The 23,287-nt window shown below is 48.3% G+C and overlaps 2 protein-coding genes across 5 annotated transcripts in view; one reads left to right on the top strand and one right to left on the bottom strand.

Moving 5' to 3' along the window:
- The window catches only part of UBR2 (ubiquitin protein ligase E3 component n-recognin 2), a 105,948-nt gene extending 104,823 nt beyond the window's left edge, over window positions 1–1,125 (top strand). For all 4 annotated transcript variants that reach the window (XM_045541951.1, XM_045541950.1, XM_045541952.1 and 1 more), the window contains one exon: window positions 875–1,125. In XM_045541951.1, coding sequence (XP_045397907.1) covers window positions 875–1,016 — 142 coding nt within the window. In that variant the 3' untranslated portion in view covers window positions 1,017–1,125. The remainder of the gene's footprint in view (window positions 1–874) is intronic.
- A 5,902-nt stretch (window positions 1,126–7,027) lies between these two features.
- PRPH2 (peripherin 2) lies at window positions 7,028–19,348 on the bottom strand. The gene is made up of 3 exons (XM_045541957.1): window positions 18,753–19,348; window positions 10,048–10,294; window positions 7,028–7,273 (listed from the first exon to the last, which is right to left on the bottom strand). Exons 1-3 carry the CDS (start codon window positions 19,331–19,333, stop codon window positions 7,061–7,063), a joined length of 1,041 nt encoding a protein of 346 aa, XP_045397913.1. The 5' UTR covers window positions 19,334–19,348; the 3' UTR covers window positions 7,028–7,060.
- Window positions 19,349–23,287: the final 3,939 nt, after the last annotated feature.

Below are 23,287 nucleotides of genomic sequence, written 5' to 3' on the forward strand. Positions count from 1 at the left end.
TCCAGGTGATAGAAAAGAGCAGGTCTTAATTTTAACAGTATTTGAGGCAGAGTAGAAGTGTACTCTGGTAGCTTCTATGGTATATCGTAAGCAAAATGCTAACAGCAGTTCCCCCAAGCACCGTTAAAGGACTTCTTTTAGGCCATCTCTTTGCCCAAAGGAGGTAAAAGCTTTAACCTAGATGTGACTGTCCAGCCTCGAGTAGCAGAAGTTGAAGGCCTGGAAGCCCAGGCAGGGTAGGTAGATGCCCCGGGCGCTGGACTGCAAGGCTGTGTCCACATGCCGCCTGGTGGTGGTTCCTGGTGTGAGTCTTAGGGCGAGGACCCCGGTCAGACAGTGAGAAGACTGGTACTCTGAATTGGGAGCACGGGTGTCTGCCTTAGGGAACTGGGCCCAGGGGAACCCACCCAAGCTTGTACTTGTGGTGAAATTAGACCTGGTAGCCACAGGCATTTGGCTGCTTCACTGAGTCTTCGGGGCTGATAGAGCACTGGAGGCGCATTCTGACTCCTACAATAATTCATTCACCCTCTCCTTTGTCCCCCCTTTTACATGTTACCAACAAAATGGACAATGAATGTATAGTTTTAGCCTCTCAACCCAGAACCCCCTGCTCCCCCACCCCACTCCCTCACCTACCCTGAGTCCGTGTGCTTTTTCCTCCTGTTTTCAGCAGACACGGACTCCCCTTCAGCTGCTCTTGGCAAACCTTCAGAGCTGATATGTTTTGTTAATAGCCACAGTTACCTGCTGGACAGAAATTTTGCAGAGGGTCTAAAACTAATAACTTGTAACTTTTCCTAAATCAGGAAGGGTTGGAGTATAATAGATGAATAAAGAGAATGCATCCTGAGTGACTGTGTCTTCTTTCTAGACGGGGAAATCCTTTACATTTGTGTAAAGAGCGATTTAAGAAGATTCAGAAGCTCTGGCACCAACACAGCATCACAGAGGAAATTGGACACGCACAGGAAGCAAATCAGACACTGGTTGGCATTGACTGGCAGCATTTATAATATCTTCACTACCAAAAACATAAACTTGGATTTCTGTAACACAGTTGGCTTTTCAAGAGAGTAGGATATAGGTTCTGAATTTTGAAAGAAATTCTTTATTTAAATTTTCCTTCCCAGTTTTATTTTTATAGTTTCTGGCTGCAGGGACTGATGAAAATCATCTTCCACGGGCAGATTTCCTTGCCCTGTTCGCTGTGTCCCCGAGATGCAAAGCCTTGAGTGTCAGCATCCGGCGAGGAGCTTCTCTTCCTGGACTGGAGCACAGCCCCTTCGGGGAAGTCCGACTGCGTTTGACCGTTCCCAGAAGTCTGAGCCATTTTACATTATTGATGATAGTGAACTCCAGGTCTGAAGCTGATTCAGTAGAGAGCAGGAAACAAAGTCCCCGTGGTCTGTTGGGGTCATACTTCCTGGTTCCTCTCAACGCTGGGACTGGGTTGTGTTCCTCTCTGCTGTCGGGACCCTACCTCTAAGAGCAAAGCAGCTGATTTTGAAGGCAGTATTCTCTCCTCTCCGTCACCTGGGAGAGCGCTGGGGGACGCTTGTGCGGAAGGAGCCCACGGGGAGGCTTAGTGTGCTGGCTGGTTTTTCAGGGCTGTGGAAGGTTGATTTTTTTTCCTTTTTTGGCAAAACTTTTGGCTTTGAGAGAAAAAACTCACTTAAAGGGCTTTCTGAAAACTTAAAGAATATCCTTATTTTTCAGACAGTAATAATCTTTGTTATTTCTAAGGCTAAATTGGGTGCATGGATGCGTCTGGAATCAAACACTGGTGAAAAAAGTAAGAACTCAGTGTTTCGAGGTTACCCACCCCCCCTGCCCGGCATCTCCCAGAATAGATGATAGCTGCTTACCTGCTGGCTCGCTCAGCCCAGTCCTGGGGCGGTCCTGCGCCCAGGCTTTTTACTCTTTTTGAACATTATTGTTCTTACTAAGAGGTGCCTTCCTAGAATGATAGCCGCTTAGTAAAATAGGTTATAACTATTACATAGCACACAACTGCTCTAGTTCGATATACGTGTGCCAAGAGCTTGAAGAGTGATGGCAGATTTAGTGGAGGAGTAAATTCTGAGCCACTCTACTTTGGGGCTAAGGAACAAATAAATAATAAGAGGCTCTTGGATGTTTTAACCAATGCAGGTGACCCTTTCACTCAGTCTTCTTTGAATTGCATCTACAAGTTCCGTTCACTCAGCCACCACTCGGCTGTGCACACTCTGTAGGATACCCAGGAGATAGGTCCAAACCCAGACCTGAGGCTAAGGTGAGTGGGGATGCAGAAGCTACATTCTTCTTCAAGGTAGTGTGTCAGAGAACCACCTCCTCTTGAAAGGGTCACTTTAACCCTTCTTGCTTGAGACTGGCTCACCCAGCTGAGAGGAGGACCAACAGGAAGAAAATTTAAATTAAAATCCACGTCTCTCCCCCTTTTTCTGGCCTTCCATTCATAAGATCTGTTGTTTGTGGATGGCAAAATTCATGTGTATTTTGACCTTTGTCACTTCTGGTCCTTTAGCTTTTAAGTCCAGCTTCTTTTGGCTTTTCTCCATGTATTCACTAAGCTTAAATTTTAAATTGTAAGATCAGGTTTCTCCCTCTGTAAGTGGATTATAAACATTTTCACCCAATCATGACAATACTTCAGCTTTCAGGCCTGACTTCACAGAAGCCTGGAGTTGGCAGGGGGAGCCCTGGATTCCATTCTCTGAGAATGGCAGTACGAGCATAGATGAATTTACATGAAACAGCAGCATACACACCTTTTTTTTTTCTGGTGTTAAGCTAGTCGTCTTCCCTACCTAACGAATCATCTTAGTTTTATGATTTCTTCCGCATGTTTTATGTTTATTGTAGAAATGTTTATATAACATATGCTTTCCATATCAGGGATAATCATATCTGTTTAATAAATTGGCTATAACTTTAATATCTGTGGACAACTTGTAAAATTTGGAAATGTATCATATGTAAAAAGTTTAAAGATATTCAAATAAATGCTTCAGGTGTTGACATTACTTTGGGTTGGCCTGTATCTTTCTGTTTTGTTTCATACACTTAAATGCCACAGCAGTGTTCCCCATGTCACCTTGCTACAAATAAAGTGGGACATCTATATTAGCTTGAAATTTAAGAGGCTTACATTATTAGTGTTGATTATGGCCAAACCATCTTGACCTTCACAGAGAAAGTGTAATCATCGTTTCAGCCGATTAAGTTTCATATTCATTGGCTACGACAGCTTGTGACCTTTCTGGACCATTTTGGACCTCAAATCACTAGAAGACAGGACACTCCAAGACCTGTGTCTGAGTTTAAACTCTTGCTCATCCTTACCTGGTGATTTCCCGGTCCTTGTCCTTAACTCCCCACTTTTTACTCTTGAGAGAGACATGTAGGAAGGAAGTTGCATTCTATGCATAGGGTGTTCGTGCCTACAAGAGTTCTGCTGCGCTTCTCAACATCCTCTCAAAAGCTGGAACTATAAAACGGCAAGGTTTCCATTGCAGGGCCTGTCTCCTGATCGTCAACGCTGCCCCCAGCTACTCCCTTCCCTAGTCTTGTCTTCAGTTCCAGGACTCACGAAGCCCCTCTGACACACTCCCCACTCTGTCCTCCTCTTGTTTTTTTAAGTCAGTTTTATTGAGGTATATTTTACAAAAAGAAATGCTTTTAAGTGTACAGTTTTATACATTTTGACAAATACATACAGTTTTACAACCACCACAATCAAATAAAACAGCTCCATCACCCCAAAAAGTTCCCTCGTGCCCCTTTGTAGTCAGTTTCTTCCCCAACCCTGACCTGTCATTTTCTGTCCCTTTGTTTTGCCTCTTCCAGAATGTTCTATAAATGGAATCATATCGTATGTAGCCTTTGCGTCTGGCTTCTCTAAGAAGAATGCATTTGAGAGTCATCCATATTGTTCCCTTTGGTTGCTGAGTAATAATCCATTGCGTAGACATTTATGCAGTCCCCAGGGGAGGGGCATTTGGGGAATTTTTGGTTATTACTGCTACAAACATTCATGTTTAGGCTTTTGTGTGAACCTAAATTTTCATTTCCTCTGGGTAAATAGCTAGGATTGTCCCTTATGTCTTAATCTACCACTCTATACCATCCCTGGAGCACAGCATTCTCTAATCTCTAATTTTGGTGTTCACACTCCTCCTCTGTTTTGGAAGACAGGATGAAATGCCATCAGGAGTTAACAACTGATGCATTTCCCCCTTTCCAGCCAATCTTACATCCACTGAGAACTGGGGAGGCATCCCCTCTCTTCCCTGGGCTTCTACAGTATTCCACGGACACCTTCCTGTTCCACATGGTGCTGCCTGTGCTGCCAATAGGAGCCGTCTTTCTATCCAGTGGTAGAGGAGGGGCCCTGGTCTGGGTCCGCAGCTGCCCCTGGCTAAGCTGCAAACCTGCTGGCCTAGCAGAACAGACGCCCGGACACGGAGGTACAGGGCAAGCCCCTAATCTCATTAGTGTATATTGAGGTTACTCAGGGCTTATTTCCTGGTGGCTCAGTCCTGGGCTTGAAGCATGTTGCAAGGGTTCTTGAACTGGGGCCACCAATTCTAGGACACCCAGCTTCCTAAATGTTCAGAATAAGGAGCCATCACCTATTTCTTCACTATAGAATGAGAGTTTTAAAAATTGAAGTCCCAAGGCCCTGTCTTTACTTACGCCACCCCAGGGCTAGGCTGGCAGAACTTTCAAAACTAGCTGAGTCCCTTTGGAGAAATGAATTTATGCTAGCCCTAGGAAAGACTGAAGTTAGACACAAGGAAGAACCTGGTACCAGAGTCTTACTGGGCACTGATAGGTGACCAAAAGACATGGACCGGCTTTCTCCAGCAGCTGCCTGGATACCTAAGAAGACCTGTTAAGATGCAGTTCACCCTAAGTCTGCTCTGAACCAACTAGTGAGATTTACCGTAGGGTCAATTCACCCTTGGTCCTCCCAGCAGCTTTCAGATTCTCAGATTGCTCATAGCTGCCCTATAACCTGGCCCTATGGAGATTCATGCCCCTGTTTGTGGAAATACATTTTGGCCAAAGCAGAAGAAAAAAAAAAATGGCTTGGAATTTTTGCCTAAATCACTAAGTTAAAATTGCACATACTAAGTTCAGCTCTGATTCAAACTCTCGAAAATGTTGAGATGATTTGGATAACCTAATAGTCACTGTTCTTACAGATAAGAGAAGGCAAGATGGAGAGGCATGATACCCATGCCGTGTTGGTAACAGGAATTGTTAACAGTGCTTCCCCTTGGGGTTGGTTTCTTCTCTTTTTTAACAAACATTAGCTAGAGTAGGGGGTCCTGTGATATATGTTGTTGCATGGACTAAGACAGTCATTTAACAAAAGTGATTTTCATATAATATATTTTTAATGTCTATTATGCAGCTGTTAACAGCATAGTTACATCTGTGGGCCTAGAGCAGCACTTTCACAATGGTTTTCAGCACTCCTGAGAGATGGGGGAGAGCTCAGGGACCCTCGCTAGAGATGGCTGGCTCAGCATCTTCAGCGTTGGTCATTCCTTAGTCTCAAGGAGACTCAGAAGTCTGATTCAACCTGGGACCACAGTCTGACGGGGTGTCCAAACATCTTTGATCTGGTCTTCTGCTTCAGAGAATTAGAGCCCGAGAACATACCCCAGGCAGCACCAGAAATCTTACCTTCTCTACACTGAAATTCTTAGGGCAGAAATGAACCCAAATTCAGTCCAAAGTAACCTGTTCCTGGACACCATTGCTTGGTCAGAAGCAGAGATTAAGTTACGGGCTGCTGCTCCCTTTCTGTTTTCTGTCCTCTGGCTTTGGTCTCCTGCCAGGTAGGAACGAACTCTCTCCAGTGTTCACCCAGCTGGCAGAATTACGCTGGACAGGGGCCTGGGCTGTCAGTGAAACTCTCTCCTTCCCAAGCTTCGGAGGAAGCTCTCCTAAAGGAAGTGAAAACTCTTAACAGTTGCTAGCTCAGGAAGATGGGTTATCTCAAAGAATCTTTGATACAGAAGCATTCCAGAAATAGTGTGTTGCAGGACGGGTATCTGGGGGAAGAAACAAAAGCTCCCAGAGGACTCCTTGGCCTCCACTGTAGACAATTAGTGTTGTCCATGGGGCTGCCATGGCCACCTGTGTGGGTGTCCCTGGGCCCACCTAGAGAGAAGGCCTGGTCTCCAAAGGGTGGACTCCTGCATGGTGGTTGTTCCTCTTCCACAGCAGGACAGCAATCTAGCTAAGCCAGTGCTTCCATAGCCAAGCCACAGGACACCACCCAGCACTCTAGGGGTGGGGTGTTGCTGAAACATGCCAACAACCTGACTTCCTCAACCCATGGCTTACTGTAGGCTGACTGAGGGCATGTGAATGTGACACAAAAGCAGACCTTTCACTATATTGGTGGGGGGAATAACCCCCGCCTTAAAATTCTCTTGCCCCATGATTGAAGAAATCCTATTCAGAGCCTTCAGTGCTTTGAGAGTCCATTACTCTTAGAAAAGTATAACTTTCCCCCACCTTCAGGCATTAAGCAAACAAAATGGCCAACCTGTCAATCTTGGCATGAAAAATTTTAAAAAGACAACGTGGCCATTCATTTTTCAGACTCCTGGGCTTGTGCACCAAGTGACACTTGGGATATAGAATGAAGCAACGTGGAGCTCATAACAGGAAGACTCTAAATGGGGAGCACCCCTAGGATGTGGCCAGTAGCCGTAGGGAGGAGCTGAATTCGTGCACTATGAGAACACAGGTCCTGGGCTAGTCATCCACTGAGAGGCCCCTGAGTCACCATGAGGGCACATCCTAGGGCAGTGGGGCTGAGAGGGGGCTCAGTCATTCACATTTTGAGTCAGTCATTCAATAAATGTTTACCAACTGCTTTAGGGACCCTAAACTTTAAATTCCACCATCAAGAAGAGTCTGTAAGATGGCGCCCTCCTTGGGAGATTCGGGCTTTCAGAGTTGGACAAAGGGGGTATCCGCGTTTCTTGGAGTCCTACTGCTCAGTGTTCGGGAGGGGAGGGGCCCTGGGCCCTCAGCCAGCCTCTGGGGCCTGGCCTGCGGCTGCGCCCTCGGCTTCCACCTGGTTGCCCTTGCCCAGCTTCTTTACGCTTTCCAGAAAGGCCTTCCAGGTCTCGGGCAAGCTCTTCTCCAGCAGCCAGCCCTCGCTCTCGCACTCGGGCTCCTCGGGGTTGGGCACGCCGTCCAGCGCCGTGTGCAGGTAGCGCAGCCCTGCCGTGATGCTCACCTGCAGAGGGAGACGAGGATGAGAGGAGACCTGGGAGAAGTAGCCGGGAGTTGGGCTCTTAGGAAACCTCAGGAGTCACCAGCCTGTTCCTCCCTGGAGCCCTTCAAAGGACGTGGGCTCTGCCGAGTCTGGTTGGTGACAGCCTGCCCCACCCCGACTTGGCCTCGGTGCTCCAGACACCTGCCTTTCCTCCAGCCTCATCCCAGGCTCCTCTGCTCCTCCCATTCCAGCCACCCTGGGCTTCTTTGGGTTCTCCCACACCCCGTACTTCTCCCCTCTGGGTCTTCGCCATTTGCGATTCTCTGCCTCGGGCATCATCCCTCTCCGTGTTGGCCTGTTAATTCAGCTTCACCCCCTGGTGAGCTCCCTGCTGCTCGTCCTCGGGCCTCCCCTAGGCCCCCATCCTGGGTGCATTATTCCCAGGTTCCTTCACCTCCATGCCCACCACCAGTCCCGTTCCTGGCACGTTGCTTGGCACACACTGGGTGTTCAGTAACTCCGTTGGACAAAATTAAAAAGTCACCTCCTTTCCTGCAAACACTGTGACGTGTGGTTTCCCTGTACTTCCGTTATTGTGATGAGTGTGGTGATGAACAGATGATGGTGACGGATCATTTGGATTTGTTCTCTGTCATGTTCTCTGTCATGCATCATGGCAGACTCGGTGCCCAAATGCCTAGGTTCAAACCTAGCACTGGCACTTAACCAGTCATGTGTCTGGGAAACCTTGCTTTGTGCTTCGCAGAGTCTCAGAGGAAACGGTGCCTGCCTCCATGGATGCTGGGACGCTTCAGTATGCGCAGAGCACACCGTAGCTCGTGACATTGAAGACAAATAGAAGTGTCAGCATGATTAGTTGTTAGCCTGGTAGGTATTATTTGCACTTTTCTAATAACATTCCATTAACGACTTGTTCTACACGAATTCCTGGTTTGCTCTCATCTGCGTCTCCTCATACGAGTGGCAAACTATGAGAGGAGGAAGCTGCTCCCTGAGGGCAGGGGTGGCCCTTGTCCATCTGATCCACCCAGCACCAAGGACAGCACCAAAAGCATCTGTGAAATGAATACTCTGGGGGGCATTTTATAATCACAGCAGTAAAATATAATTGTAACTGATAGAGTTTTAGATTTTTGTTACTGTTATTGTCAATTGAAAGTTTCGTAAGTATTTTTTACAATGGAAAAAGTCACCTCCTCCAGGAAGTCGTCTTGGTGTGAATGTATCCGCTATGATCACCTCCTGCTTTCCTGAGGGAGGCCCGCTGCACTGAGTCTTACACTTGCTCCTCCCTTGGGTGCATAAGTTAGATACCATCTCCTCACTGGACTGTGAAGCCCAGGAGGGCAGGGCTAAGGTCAGAATCCTATCATTAGGCTCAGCCACCCTCGTGTCCATCACAGCTCTGCCCACTAAAGGCCTCGAGTAAGAGTCGGGGGCATTCAAACTCCTTGTTCCCAGTGTGGTCCTATGCAGTCACTAGATTCCTGGACAGTTGTATAAACTGAGGTGCAGCCATTGGAACCCCACCTTCCCACTGACTTCTGCTATCCTTTCAGTCTTCATGGGTTTTCAGGGGATGCAACTGTTTAAACTTCTAGCTCTAAGCTTCTCTCCTCATTCTACCCGCTCATTCCCAGGACTCTGCCTCGAGGAGTCAGCGACCAATAGTCATGAATATGCTGTGTTTGCTTTAAGAGTAAAACAAGCCTTCCCGGGCAGTACCGTTTCGTGTGGTGAGTGTGTATCAGCCACAGACGTGATAAACCGGGTGAATTTCCACAGCACTAGGAAAGCAACTAACTTAAAGGAACCCTTCAGGGAATCTTCTCTGATGGAAAATGCTGCCCCATCTAATGTTTCTGACTTTGTGCATTTGGATTTTGGAGTTCTGGATTTTCTGCTGTCAGAGTAGCTCAAAGCAGGCACCTGGAGTCACCCTCTCATTCAGCACGTAGAGCAGTGCCTGGCACACAGTAAGAAATACCTCTTCAATCAATGAATGAATTCCACACGTTCACTGAGGGCTTGCTTACATCGCAAACCCGATAGCCACAGACAGGAGTTAAGCATTACAGACGAGATAGATGAACCTGCAAATAGTTAGACTAACAGGTAAATGGTGACCAGCATCTCAAGAAACACAAATCCAAACAGTTCCCATTTACTGAACACCCCCAAGGTACCTATTGTTGTATGCGTTTCCTCCCAATAGTCTCCAAAGCTACATGCTATTCCCCCGTATGACAGAGAGGTGAAATAACTTCCCAAGACCTCAGAATCAAAAAGTGGAGGCACAGGATGAACCTGCCTCCCAAACATGCTAAGTGAAAGAAGCCAAACATGTAAGGGGTTACATATGGTAGGATCCACTTATCTGAAATGTCCAGAATAGTTAAATCCACAGAGACGATGCAGATTAGGCAGCCAGGGGCCGGGGCAGGGTGGGGAGAGTGAGTGCTTCACGGGTACGAGGTTTGCTTTGGGGGTGATGGAAATGTTTGGCAACTAGATAGAGGTGGTTGCACCACCTTGCAAATGCACTAAATGCTACTGAATTGTTCACCTTAGAAGGGTTAATTTTACGTTCTGTGTATTTCACCTTAACAAATTATTTTTTTTTTTAAGTCATGGGAAAGAGACAAAAAAAAGTGGAGGACTGGGGTCCAGCCCAGGCTGATCTGACCCGCAGCCGACTAAAGGCTGATTCCGAGGGAAGAAGCGAACTCTCCAGGCCGGCTCCACCCCTTCAACCCCGCTGGCCCAGGGCCTACCTCGAAGAGCCAAACAAGGAGCGTGACGACACCCATGGAGTTCATGAGGCTGCTGTAGTAGCTCAGCAGGGCAGCCCTGCAGCCGCGCACCCACAGGTTGAGCTCCTCTGTCTGGTGGTCATAGCTGTAGTGTGCCGAGTTGTTGGTGATCTGATACTGGATGCAGGGCCTCGGTGAGCTGGGGTTGCAGCAGCTGAAAGGGACACCGTCCACCAGGTACCGCCCATCCACATTGCTCTTGATGCGACTGGAGGAGAAACAGACAGCTGGAGACAGGCTTCTCACCAGGCACCAGTTCCTCCCATCCCCGGCCTTTGCAAACCTAGAATAGTCATTCATTCTCTTGCTCGCTCAATAAATATTTGCTGTGCAACTACCATGCACCAGCCACCGTCCTAGGCACTGAAGATAGAGTAGTGAATGAATGCCCTGCCTTCCTGGAGCTTACGTCCTAGAGGGTTGAGGCAGATAGTGATCCAACAGGGAAGTCAATAGGAAATATAGGAAGTCACCCAGCCACTCCGTGTGCTGCTGGGCCCCAGCCTGCAGGAATTTCTTGAGACCATGCCAGGCTGGTAGGAAGAGCAGCAGGACAAGCAGTGTCCATGGACGAGGTATTGGCTGCCATGTGTGACTATAGGACTAGCCCCCAATTCCCTCACCAACTTCATCTCTCCCTTACGGGTCACTAGTGACCAAGGCCCCCTCCAGCCAGATGTTCCCAGGGCGTGCGCAGAGGCTGAGGATGAAGACCCGAGGCAGGCACAGTCCTGGCCCTCAGGGAACTCCGCCCCAGCCAGCGGAAGGAGGGACTTGGCTGCAAGCTCAGCTCCACCCTCCAGGCTGACAGGGCTCCCAGTATTTACGTGTGTTTGTTTAGAACACATCATATCTTCACACAAGTCCAGAATTCAAAAGGGATCTTTGCAAGTGGAACGTCTCACCTTCCCCTCTGGCAGCCTGGGCATGTTCTGCCTGACCCGAGTGTGGCTACCCAGGTGTCTATGTGTCAAATTCATGGAGCCACACGCTTAAGATTTGTGCACTTGACTGTGTGCATGTCATCTTGAGTAAAGCAGTAGCACACAGACAATGCATTGCATAATAGCAGACTTTACAACACAAGAATAGAAAGCATGCAATTGTTTACAGTAGAAATTATTTTCAATGCTATTCATTGAAATGAAAATTAGACTGAAAGATGTCCTCATGTTTAGCATCTAAATAAAATCTCTTTAATACAAAAAGTCTCCCACTCCTCATCTCTTGGCCTCTAGTCCCTACCACTGTGGCCAGCTCTACCTGTCCTTCCAGAGGGTCTTCGGGCTTGGACAGGCAAACACATTCTGCAAATTTTCAAATTTTTTCCAAATCCATACAGTAACATTATATAGACACTGTCTTGAGCCTTTCTTTGTGCCCTTAGCTACAACTTAGAGATCTTTTCACGGCTGTCAGTGGAGAGTGTCCTGGATTTTTTTTTAACACATGACATGGTGTTTCCACTGTGTGGATGACTCCTTGGGTATGTGCCAGTTCCCTCCTGAGGGAAGTCTGGGTTTTGCCAAGTTTCCTGTTAATGCAAACGTGGGCATTGGTCACTTTGTATGTTGTGAACATATCTAGAAGGTAAATAAAAGGGATTCCTGCATTGAAGGGTGATCTCCCCAGATCCCTGCTGTGTACCCTGGGGGTCGCACAGTCACACCCCCACGTGTTCCGGAGAGCCTGTCCCCACAGCCACACCCGCACACGCCAGACTTTTGATGTCTGCCAACCCGACAGATGAGAAGTAGCATCTTGGTGTTGTTTTAATTTTCATTTTTCTCTCTCTGAGTGAAGTGGAGCATGTTTTGGTATGTTTAGGAGCCATTTCCACTTGTGGTTCCTTTTCTTTGAACTGTGTGGATTCCCGTCCATTATAATTAAGGCTTTAGGAAGGCCAGAGAACTGGCACAGGCAGTGCAGCGAGTATCCAGTGGGCGAGGACCCAAGTTTGAGTCTCGGCTCAGCCACACACCGCTCCATCCCCCTGGACGTGTTCCTGACCCCTCCCTGCCTCTGTGTCATTATATGTGACATAGAGTCGACATGAGGCTTGTATGGAATGATACATGTAAAAATGCTTGAAGAGTGCCTGCCTGGCACATAGTAGGTGTGCAGTAGGTGTGAGCTCGTGGACCAAGGCCACCTCGCTGGGCGGGTGGCAGCGCAAGAGCTGAGTGCTCGGGAGCTGACATCGGGTGGTGAAGACGGAGCCCACCATGTGATACCCATCTCAGGGCAGCAGGCGCTGCTGAGGTGGCGGCACAGGCACTGCCAGCTGGGGCGAAGCAGCTGTCGGCTCCCTGAGGGCAGGACCCTGTGGGACACTCTTGGTGGCAGGTCCAGCGCAGCGCTCTCTGGCAGCCCCAGACAAGCGCCGGGAGACACTAGTGGCTGACGCCCCCACCACTCCCATTCCCGCCAGAGCCACATGCATGGGGAGTGCGGAAACCGTGCCTTGCTCAGCTCTGCCCCTACAGCCCCTGGCTGGGCACCAGGCCCTTTGGGGCCCTGGGTCAGTGCCAGCTGAGGGTGTCCTAGGTGGGGCAGGAGGTGTTGGAGGGGCCTCAGCATGGGGCTCCCACTCCCCTCTTGAGGGGCCCACAGCCTTGGGCACAACTGAGCAGACTTGTCACCCCCAGACCAACCCCAGCCTCCTTCCTGAAGGCCAAGGGTCCCCAAACTCAAATGCCACCTGTCCCTCTTCCTGACCTTTGGCCTGTCCCTGAGCCTTCTCCCCAGCACAATATTCCCAGTGTCCCCGTGGGGAGGTGCGGATTGTAGAGAGCACACACTGAGTCCCAAACCCGTGGGCCGTGGGGCTCAGCCTCTCCGGCCCCGTGTGAGATGGGCGCGATCCCCGCCGCCTCTCAGGGCTGTGGGGCCGGGTGAAGGAGACCGGGCGAGTAACAGGTTAGATGCAGGCCTGACACACAGTAGGCCCTCAGAAAATGTTGGCCCCTCCCCACTCGGAGCCATCTGGACAGGACCTGAAAGCCATCAGATTGTCCTACAGAGGAGAAAGTGGGGCCCAAAGCAGGGCAAGTCACACCCAAAGCCGTGCAGGAAGCCGAGGCCCAGCCACAGCACTATCCACTTGTCCTCAGAGTTTCCCTGACTCTCCTGTCCCTCCCCTGACTGTTGGCTGTTTTTTAGTTAAACTTCCTGGAAAAGGGTGAGTTCCTTCCCCTCATCTCTGACCGGGAGCCCTTTCCTAGCCACGGTCACCCATCCTTCTGCACCGCCCCCAGGCCTCCCTCCACATTCTGATTCGTCTCTGAGGTGAGGGCCAGGTCCCTGGTGTGTGGGCTGAGGCCAGCAGAGGCTCTGAGCTGCTGACCTTCCCTGTCCCACCTCCCTGAGCCCCAGCGGACAAGTCACCCACCCTGCTGGGCTGCACAGGACCTCAGACTGGGACCCTCTCAGAGCAGGAGCCGGGTCAGCATGGCGGGGGCCAGGCCGAGCTTGGTGGAGGTTGGGACTTGCCTGGGCCCCCAGCCTGGGGCCTCTGGGGGTCTCACACCTCTGGACCCATCCCTCCCGCACCCCAACATCATCGCGTCTACTCAGTGCTTGCCCTCATTCCAAGCACAGATTAAGGCCCCCTCTCCCTCTTAAGACAAAGCCAGGCAGAGGAGAGCGCCTTAGGCCGTGAGCCGGCTATTTATATCCTCCGTGTTTCCCAGGCTGCAAATTTCTCTCTGCTCAGGGAGTCGCCAGGGCTGGAAAGGGCCTCCTCGATTAAGACAAGGGCTACGTTCCCAGCCACCCTCCCACAGCGACGCCACATAGACCCTGGGAAAATCATCAGGTCAGAGTTTTTCTGGAAAAGCCAACATAATTTAGTAGGCGAATCAATAAGCCAATAGGGAGAGCCGTATGCAAATGAGCAGGGGTGGGAGGAGGAGGCAGGAGTAGAGCCGGGAAGGAGTCAGCCCCACCCAGAGCGCCCCGTGACACCCCCGAAAGCTGGCAGCCGCCTTGACCTCTCTGAGCCTCAGTGTTCTCATCTGGGAAATGGCAATTTAAATACCTGACAAGGGTGTGGTGATTAAATGGGATAATACACACAGAGAACCTGGTATATGGCAAGCGCTTAGTAGTTAAGATTTCTTTTTTGAGTAGTGCTGTGGTTTGAATATGTGTTGAATATGATAGATTCAGATACCACGTGTTAGAAATTTAATCCCCGCTGCAACAGTGTTGAGAGGTGAGGCCTTTCATAGGTGGTGAGGTCATGAGGGCTCTGCCCGCAAGGGTGGGCTCGTGCCATTATCTCGGGAGTGGGCTCCTGATGGAAACGATGGGCTCGGCCTCCTTCCCCAGCCCCTGCCCTCGCATGCTCTCTTGCCCTCTGCCCCCACCACGGCCTGACACAGCAGGAAGGCCCTTGACAGATGCAGGGCCCCTCAATCTTGGACTTCCCAGCCTCCAGAACTATAAGACGTAAATCTCTATTTATTATAAGTTTTCCAGTCTCAGCTGTTCTGTTAGAGCAACTCAAAATGGACTAAGACAAGTAGTCACTGGATACAAGGTATTGTAGGTGGTGAGGGAGGGACATGAGGAGACACGGCCCTGTCCTCAGGGGACCCTCGTCTGAGGGGATACATGGCCCTGTCCTTGGGGAGCCCTGGTCTGAGGGAGGAGACAGCCCACTAGCCAAGACCTGGCCTCCTTGAGTCATCTACAGATTGTTCAGGAAGAGCAAGTGGGTACCTGTAGCCTGTGGGTTCCTTGGAAAGAATGGCGAAGTGAGAGAGCTTGGCGCCAGCTTATCCCTGAGACTGAGGACCCCAGGCTCGGCCTGCCTGTCTGGCAGTTCCTCAGACCTCTGAGCTCTCTCATGCCCTGCCTTTCACCCCAGGACACTGCAGCTTTGCTCATCCTGAAAACAGGGGAGAACTTTAAAGGCATTGTTATAAACTGGCTGAAGACCTCACGTCCCTCGCAAAATGCAGTAAGATGCACAAAGCAGCACTATACAAAGTGTTCTTGCCAAAGCTGAGCCTGATCCAACCACACCTCAGCCCTGACCACTGGTTTACGGGGAAATACAGGGGACAGAAGAACAAGTTAGATGACACAATTGGCTGCAATTACCCAACTCCAGAATGTGGGAAATTCTACAGGACAAATGGCCCAGTTTCTCCAGCACACATACAGCACGAAACAAGTGACTGCCGTATAGTAAAAGAGACGTAGGATATCAAACAACCAAACACAAAGCATGCACTTGGTTTGGATCCTCTTTTAAACAACCAACTATAAAAGATATTCTGAGACAATCAGAGAAAATTAAAGACAGACTGGGCAGCGTGCAGTGCCCATGATTTCCAGTCCCTTCCACAGGCCCCGGCGCATAGCTTGCCGGACTAGGCTAGAGCAAATTAGGTCCTCACCTTCCAGCATCTCCAGTCCAGCCCCGGAGAGGAGGGGCTGGGCTCCCTAGGGTCCCCCCAGGTGTGCTCCCCACACTTGGGGCCCCCTAGGACAATGAAGATGGAGCTCGTGGCCCCAGGGATGCGGTCTGCAGAAGTGACGGGAAATCACAGGCACCACACACTGCCTGTGCCCAGCCTTGGCATCAGGTGGGGATCCTTGTGCGTTTTCTCCAGACCACTCACCCTCTGGGATCCAGGATCCCCTCCCCAGAGTCCTCAGGCTCAAGGAGGACAATGAGGCTCACTGCAGCCTTTCCACTGGCTCGTCCAAATTGGGTAGGGAAAGGAGAAAGGAAAAAAGAATTCCTTTTAAAAAGATCTTGGGGAATGATCAACTTGTTCCCTCTCCCTGCCCTCCTGCTGGGTCCCACCTCTTTGCCGTCAGAATCCCAGCCCTGGGGGTCCTGCCCAAAAAATCCAGACGAAAGTAAAGGGTCACCATGCCAGTGACTGTGAGCTCAAGGAAATAAATATATTTTTTTCAGGGAAGGTTTTTGGAGCCAGCTTTGTCGTGTCAACTTATTTATCCTCCTAAATGCAGCAGTCAAGATGTAAAAAGAAAAAAATGTAGCGTCCCTTGGGGTGGGGGTAAGTGCCACTCCACACTCCCTCCTTCCTGCCTGCCTTCATCGTTCCCCAACCGATAAGGGCTGTGCTCTGCGCTGGTACCAGGCACTGGCTTTCAAGCAAATCGATCTCCAGGAAGTTTTCTGGACATAACCCCAGAAGACCTGCATCCCTGACGGGCATTGTTCACTGCTCGTCAATTTACAAGGCAGCGGGAAATGCCAATGTGACCCTCTCTTGGCAAAGTGACCCCATCAGCCTGTACCCTTGCAAATGCAGGCAACACCACTGCGCTGTGAGGTCACTAGAGGTTTTGAAAGGGAGAAAGGCATTTCAATTCTATCACTGTCTTTTTTTTTTTTTTTTTGAGACAGAGTCTCACTGTGTTGCCTGGGCTAGAGTGCCATGGCATCAGCCTAGCTCACAGCAACCTCAAACTCCTGGGCTCAAGCGATCCTACTGCCTTGCCTCCCGAGTAGCTGGGACTACAGGCATGCGCCACCATGCCCGGCTAATTTTTTCTATATATATTTTTAGTTGTCCGGCTAATTTCTTTCTATTTTTAGTAGAGACGGAGTCTCACTGTTGCTCAGGCTGGTCTTGAACTCCTGAGCTCAAACGATCTGCCTGCCTCGGCCTCCCAGAGTGCTAGGATTACAGGCATGAGCTGCCCTACCCGGCCTATCATTGTCTCTTAAGACCAGCTTTGTGGAAAGTTAATGCCAACAGATACATTTTCTTCCTGGAAATTTAGCCTAAGGGACATAAGACACAAGCTAGAGAGAAGGGAAGGGCTCAAAGATTCCCATTCCAGTGTTATTTATGGTAGAGGTGAGCAAAAACAAACTAAAAGCTCACCCAAGGGTGTACATTCATTCAGTGGAATACGATGCAAAAATTAAACATGATTGTTTTGAACATTCTCCAAACGTTATACTCTCAGATTACAAAAGGGAACGCTAAATTGTATTTAGACTGTGGTTATACTAGGTTGTTATATAAGGGTTAACAAGACTAGACTGAAATGTAGAAAAATTAAAGCCATTGATAAGTTGTGGGTGAGAATCTGGTTTGAATTTCTCTTCTTGTTTTTGTTTCTCTTGATATTGTCACTGTATTTTTTAATTTTTTTATTTTTAGAGATGGGGTCTCGCTATTTTGCCCAGGCTGAACTCAAACTCCTGGCCTCAAACAATCCTCCTGCCTCGGCCTCCCAAGTATCTGGGACTACAGATGTGCGCCACCGTGCCCAGCTGGGAGTTTGGATTAAGCTAAATGTTCGCCTGGAATTTGGGATCCACTGACCATTGGAAGTAGAGCGACCTGGATAATTTCTCTACTCTGGGACAAAAGGGGATTTGAAGTTACAGATTTGTGAATGTCTCTCCAGGCGCTGACTCCATGCAGAAGATAATCAAGGAAATAAGAGGAAAAGATGAAAAGCCCCTCTCTTCAGTTCACAACGGCTGGTCCTACCACTGGCCTCTCTCAGCCCCCAGGAATTCTGCTTGTCCCTCTGGCTTCATATCCTCCTGAGGTGACTTATATAAATCATGCCACCTTGTGCTGTCCCTGCAGACCCATCATCTAGGAAGGGCAGAGCCAGTTACAATCCTCCCTCTGACTGGGGATTTGTAGCAGTAATCTCCATCCACACAGGAGATAAAATCCAAGCAGTGACCTTCACTCTGACTTCCCTCCCATCTGCAGGGTGGGTAAAACACTTGTCTGGGGTTCATTAATGTTGTCTGGGCTTCAGGCATGTCCTGCTCCTGGTGCCAACACCCTGAGTTCAAGTCCCCCTTAGACCTGCCAGCCTTCCTCAGAGGAAAAATCACCTGGATGAACAAGTGAACCCTAACCTCAGCCAGGGCAGAGTAGAGTCAGACACAAAGAAGAGATGAGGGAGAACTGCCGGGTCAGGGCAGGCTGCCCTTTCCCTGGAAAGTCACTCAAGACCCACTGTGTTGGGAAGAGCAGCCTTCTAGAATCAGCACACAGGCTGTTGTCTCTAACACAAAGATTGAGATTCTTACCAACACCTCCCTACAGCCCATGGCAGGATTTTATTTTTACATACACTACGAATACTTTAGAAATACTTTATCCTGTGCCACTATCATGATTTCAGAAGTAAATATCACGAGGCCTTTACTGAGCACCTGCTGTATGCCAAGGCACAAGACAGAGCTAGGAGGTGAGGTTGGAAAACTACTATTTCCAGTGCCTTCATTTAGAAGACAGGCAAAGTGAAGGCCCAGGGTGGCAAGTCACTTGCCCAAGGTCACAAGCCATTAACAACAGAGCCAGAGCTACAGGAGAGCTATAGCTACTGTCTCTCCTGACAGAGAGACTCCCTCTCTGTTCTTTCCCCCGTATCCAAGGACAGACTCCAAAGGTTGGAAAACCTTGGAACTAACCAGGAAGTTCAAACTTCTGGGACAGAATGAATGTCCTTTGAGTGAATGAGACAGGTAGCCAACTACCGTCTCAGCACATGTGATCTGAGAACAGCCCCATCCCTCTTGTATAAAGCAGACACCCATCCCGCCTGAGGCTTCTTCCCTAGGGACTCCTATCCAAGCAGCTCATCTAATGGGGCCTCAGTGTCCCCATATAGCTCTGACCCTGGGACTGGAGGCCACTCACTCTTTGACTTCTTTGGAGGAAAAGTCCAGGTAGCGGTTGCTGATCCACTGAATCTCAAACCAGTCCCGAAAGCCGTTGTTTCCGCAGCATTTGAACTCGATCTGCAGCATGTCGATGGTCTTCTTCATGAAACACCTGCCCGGGGTGTCTGTGTCGCGGTAGTACTTCATTCCGTTCTTGAGCCCGTAGGCCAGGGTGCTCTCCAGCGAGCCCCGCATGAGGAAGCAGCAGAGGGCCACGAGGAAGAGGACAATGTTGAAGGAAACACAGATGGCCAGGTACGGCTTCAGCCAGGGCTTCCACTTGGCGTACTTGGCTGGGTCCAGGGAATCGTAGCAGATCTTGCCAGCCAGAGAGTTGAAGACACAGGACAGCAACCCCATCCCTATCAAGGAGTTGGGCACAAAATGGCTCTCTGAATTATTCATCACATCACTCCTCTTCCGGAGTTCAATCTTCAGGAACAGCCCGAGGCTGAAGATGATGATGCCAGCCAACACGGAGACCCAGTTCATGAGCCAGAGCCCTTGGGCCAACTTGACCCGCTTCTTCTGGTCGAACTTGACTTTCAGCAGCGCCATGCTTGCCAAGCGTCGTCCGGGCAGCCTCCCACAGCACAGCTCCCACTCTTAACCTTGATGAGCTCACAGGCTGACCACTCAGGGCCTTGGGAAGGGTGCAGATGGCCCAAGCTGCAGGGAGCTGCTCCGAGGGCTGCCCATGTCGAGCCCCCCTAGCCTGGGACCCCCATTAACTCAGTAGCAATGGTAGGGGCCTCGGAGTCGCAGCTTGCGCAGGGGCTGGTCCTCGGCGTTGTTTCTTGCAGCTCCCTTCCCAGCCAAGAAGGGACAGCCTGAAAGCTGCAGATTAAAAGTGGGATCCCAAGACATTTTGCTAATCTCTTTAGCCGGGTTCATCCCATTAGATAAAGCCATGCCAGCCTCAGAACATGGCGGAAAGCAGCCTCCACGCACACGTGGGACTAGACAGCTCTGAGTTCAGCTTGGAGAATCAGGAGCAAAAAGGGCAAGACTGGGCTTTGTCTGGAGGTCTAGTCAGATCCAGGTCTCCCCAGAAGCTCATTTCCAGGCCAATCTCCTTCAAAATTTAAAACTTTCTGTGGGACAAAAGAAATCGTTATCTAACTTGAAAACAGAAGTGACAGATTGTGAGAAAACATTTGCAACACATAAAACAAGGAATTAATGTGCAAACATTTTTAGGCTCCCACAAATTCACAATCCAAAGGTCAACAGTCAATGGGAAAATAGATGAAGGACAGGAGCAGACGATTCATAAAAAGGAAATTTAGAAAGTCCAACAATCTGGAAAAGATCATCAACCCGAGTAGTATGCAGGGAAATGCAAATTAAAACAACAAAAGACCAAACTTGATCCACCAGATTGAACATCTGTCAAAGTTCGGTTACCAAAGAGTAAACAAAGGTAGTGAAAATGGAGATGTACAGTCTTGGTGAGTCTGTATAATTTTAATCTCATTATTTTTAATTAGTGGACTATTTCTTAGAGCAGTTTTAGGTTTATAAAAAAAATTGAGCAGAAACTACAGATTAATTCAAATTACTCCTTACAAAAAAAAAAAACTACAGAGAGTTCCCATATACTCCTCCTCCCCCAGCCAGTTTCCACTAAAATTCATATCTTGCATTATTATGGTACCTTTATTACAATTAATGAACCAGTATTGATGCATTATTATTAACTAAAGTGCACCATCTACATTAGGGTCAGTCTTTGTGCTGTACAGTTCTATTGCTTTTGTCAAATGCATAAAGTCACGTATCTGCCATTATTGTATCACACAGAATAGTGTCACTGCCCTAATTGTTCCCTGTGTTCTACCTACTCATTCCTCCTACCTTCCCTCCCCAACCTTAGGCACCCACCGTCTCCATACTTGCCTTTTCCAGAATATCACACAGTTGGAATCATACAGTATGAAGCCTTTTCAGACTACTACTGCTTCTTTCCCTTAGCAATATATGCATTTAATGATCCTCCGTATCTTTTCATGGCTTAATAGCTCATTTCTACTTGTCACTGAATAATATTCCATTATGTGGATATACCAGGGCTTGTTTATCCATTCACCTATTAGAGAATATCTTGTTTGCTTCTAATTTTGGGCAATTATGAATAAAACTTCTGTAAACGTGCATGTGCAGGTTTTGTGTGGACATAAATTTGCAGTTCATTTGGGTAAATATCTAGGAGTGCAGTGGCTGGATCCATAGAGTGAGACTATGTTTAGCTTTGTAAGAAACTGCCAGACTGTATTCCAAAGTAGCTGTACAATTTGCATTCCCACCACCAATGAATGAGAGTTCCTGTTGTTTCATATCCTTGCCAACATTTGACATTGTCAATGTTTTGGATTTTAGCCATTCTAATACTTGTGTAGTGGTATCTCATTTCATTTTAATTTGCAATTCCCTAATAACATTTGATATTGAGCATCTTTTCATATGCTTATTTACCATATGTGTGTCTTCTTTGGTGAATTGTCTGTTCAGCACTTTTGCTCAATTTTTAATAGAGTTGTTTGTTTTCTTTTTTTTTTTTGAGACAGAGTCTCACTCTGTCACCCTGACTGGAGTGCAGTGGCGCCATCATAGCTCACAGCAACCTCAAACTCCTGGGCTCAAGTGATCGTCCTGCCTCAGCCTCCCAAGTAACTGGAAGTACAGGCACATGCCATGACTCCCAGCTAATTTTTCTACTTTTAGCAGAGACAGGGTCTTGCTTTTGCTCAGGCTGATCTCAAACTGAGTTCAAGAAATCCTCCCACCTCAGCCTCCCAGAGTGCTCAGATTACAGGCATGAGCCGCCACCATAGGTTGTTTTTTTTAGAGTGTAAATTTTTCCAGCCTTTTGGAAAGACAATTTAGCTACCACTATTAAAATTTTAAATGCAAATTCCCAGTGATCCAGTAATTCCATTTCTCAGAACAGCCTGTGCATAAGAACAAGGGGTTTTAGGAACAAACCAATGTTGTCCTCAAATTCCTGCTCACCTAACACCAAAAAATCTTTCGTGATTAAAATAAGAGGTCCGTGAACTCAAGGTGGCAAGTGGGTCAAGTCTCCAATCTGGAATCTCCTTGCTTCCCTTATGTGCATTGATTCCACTAGATTCACCTACCACACACTCCTCCTGAAGGTCTCCAAGTCACCAAGTAAAACCAAAGGAGTGTTTCTCCTCAGGTAGAGGAGGTGTGAGAACAAAGCAGTGAGACAGGAATGTTTTCTATCTAGAGCAATCACCCTGGAAAACAAAGCACGCATTCCATCTCTGGGCTTGGGACGACAGTTGGGAGTGATCTCCAAAGCCAGGTTCTGAGCCACACAAGGAAAAAGCAGTCTTGTTATATTACTGTCACACATTTTGGGTCAACAACAATATTACCAGGGTGATCACTCTTCTACTAGCCAAGGCTTGGCTTCTGATACCTTTGAATCATCAAAGGGTTTCAACTCTTCACTATCAGAGAGATTGGAAAGAATGTGCTGAGGTTGCTGGAGTTGTTTTGCTTTGTTTTGTTTTCATTTTTCGAAAAGAAGATGTTCAGACAAGCAGAGGCAAGACGAGACTCATATCTCCTGCACAAACAACCTGAAAGCAACTGTCCTGGTAGAAACAGGATGTGGATGACTCGATGCTGTCTCAGAGAACCTCTGAGGAACACACATGCAGACAAGAGAAAATCAGAGGGAAGAAGAGGAAGAAAGATTTGATGCAGAAACCAGACACAAAAATTTAAAAATAGCTATAACCCGATTAGTCAGGCACCTCTTTCTCCTCAAATGACCCTGAGGTTGTGGACCATGAAGGGCAGCGCCCAGCCCACGGCAAGTCTGTGGGTGCCCCCTGGTGGCCAGGAATAGAACAGCTTCAATGGCAGAAAGGGGATTTTGTGTCCCAGGCCGGCATCCCTGAGGACGTTAAATTACCCAGACAGGCAAAGAGAAAAGACAGACACATATACTGTTTAGCAGTATACCTGGCTTCTACTCACTATTACCAATAGAATCCACCACCACTTCCCTATTGTGAGAACCAAAAATATCTCCAGATATTGCCAAATACCCCCAGGGAGTCAAAATCACTATCAGTTGAGAATCACTTTTTCTATGATTGGCTAACTTTTTCTGGAAAGGGCCAGATGGTAACTACTTTAGGTTTTGAGATCATACAATCTCTATTGCAACTACTCAGCTCTGACATTGTAATGTGAAAGCAGCCATACACAATATGTAAACAGATGAACATGGTTGTGTTCCAATAAAACTTTATTTACAAAAACAGGTGACAGGTCAAATTTTACCCACAAGCTGCAGTTTGTCCACCCCTGCTCTAGAACAGCATGTCCAATAGAAATATATTGCAAGCCACATTTAAAATTTTCTACTGCCCACATTTAAAAAAAAAAAAACAGATGAAAATAATTTCAATATGTTTTATTTAACAGAGCATATAGGCTGGACATGGTAGCTCATGCCTGTAATCTTAGCAC

The sequence above is a fragment of the Lemur catta genome, chromosome 2 (genome assembly GCF_020740605.2).
Source record: "Lemur catta isolate mLemCat1 chromosome 2, mLemCat1.pri, whole genome shotgun sequence".
Taxonomy (NCBI): Eukaryota; Metazoa; Chordata; class Mammalia; order Primates; family Lemuridae; genus Lemur; species Lemur catta.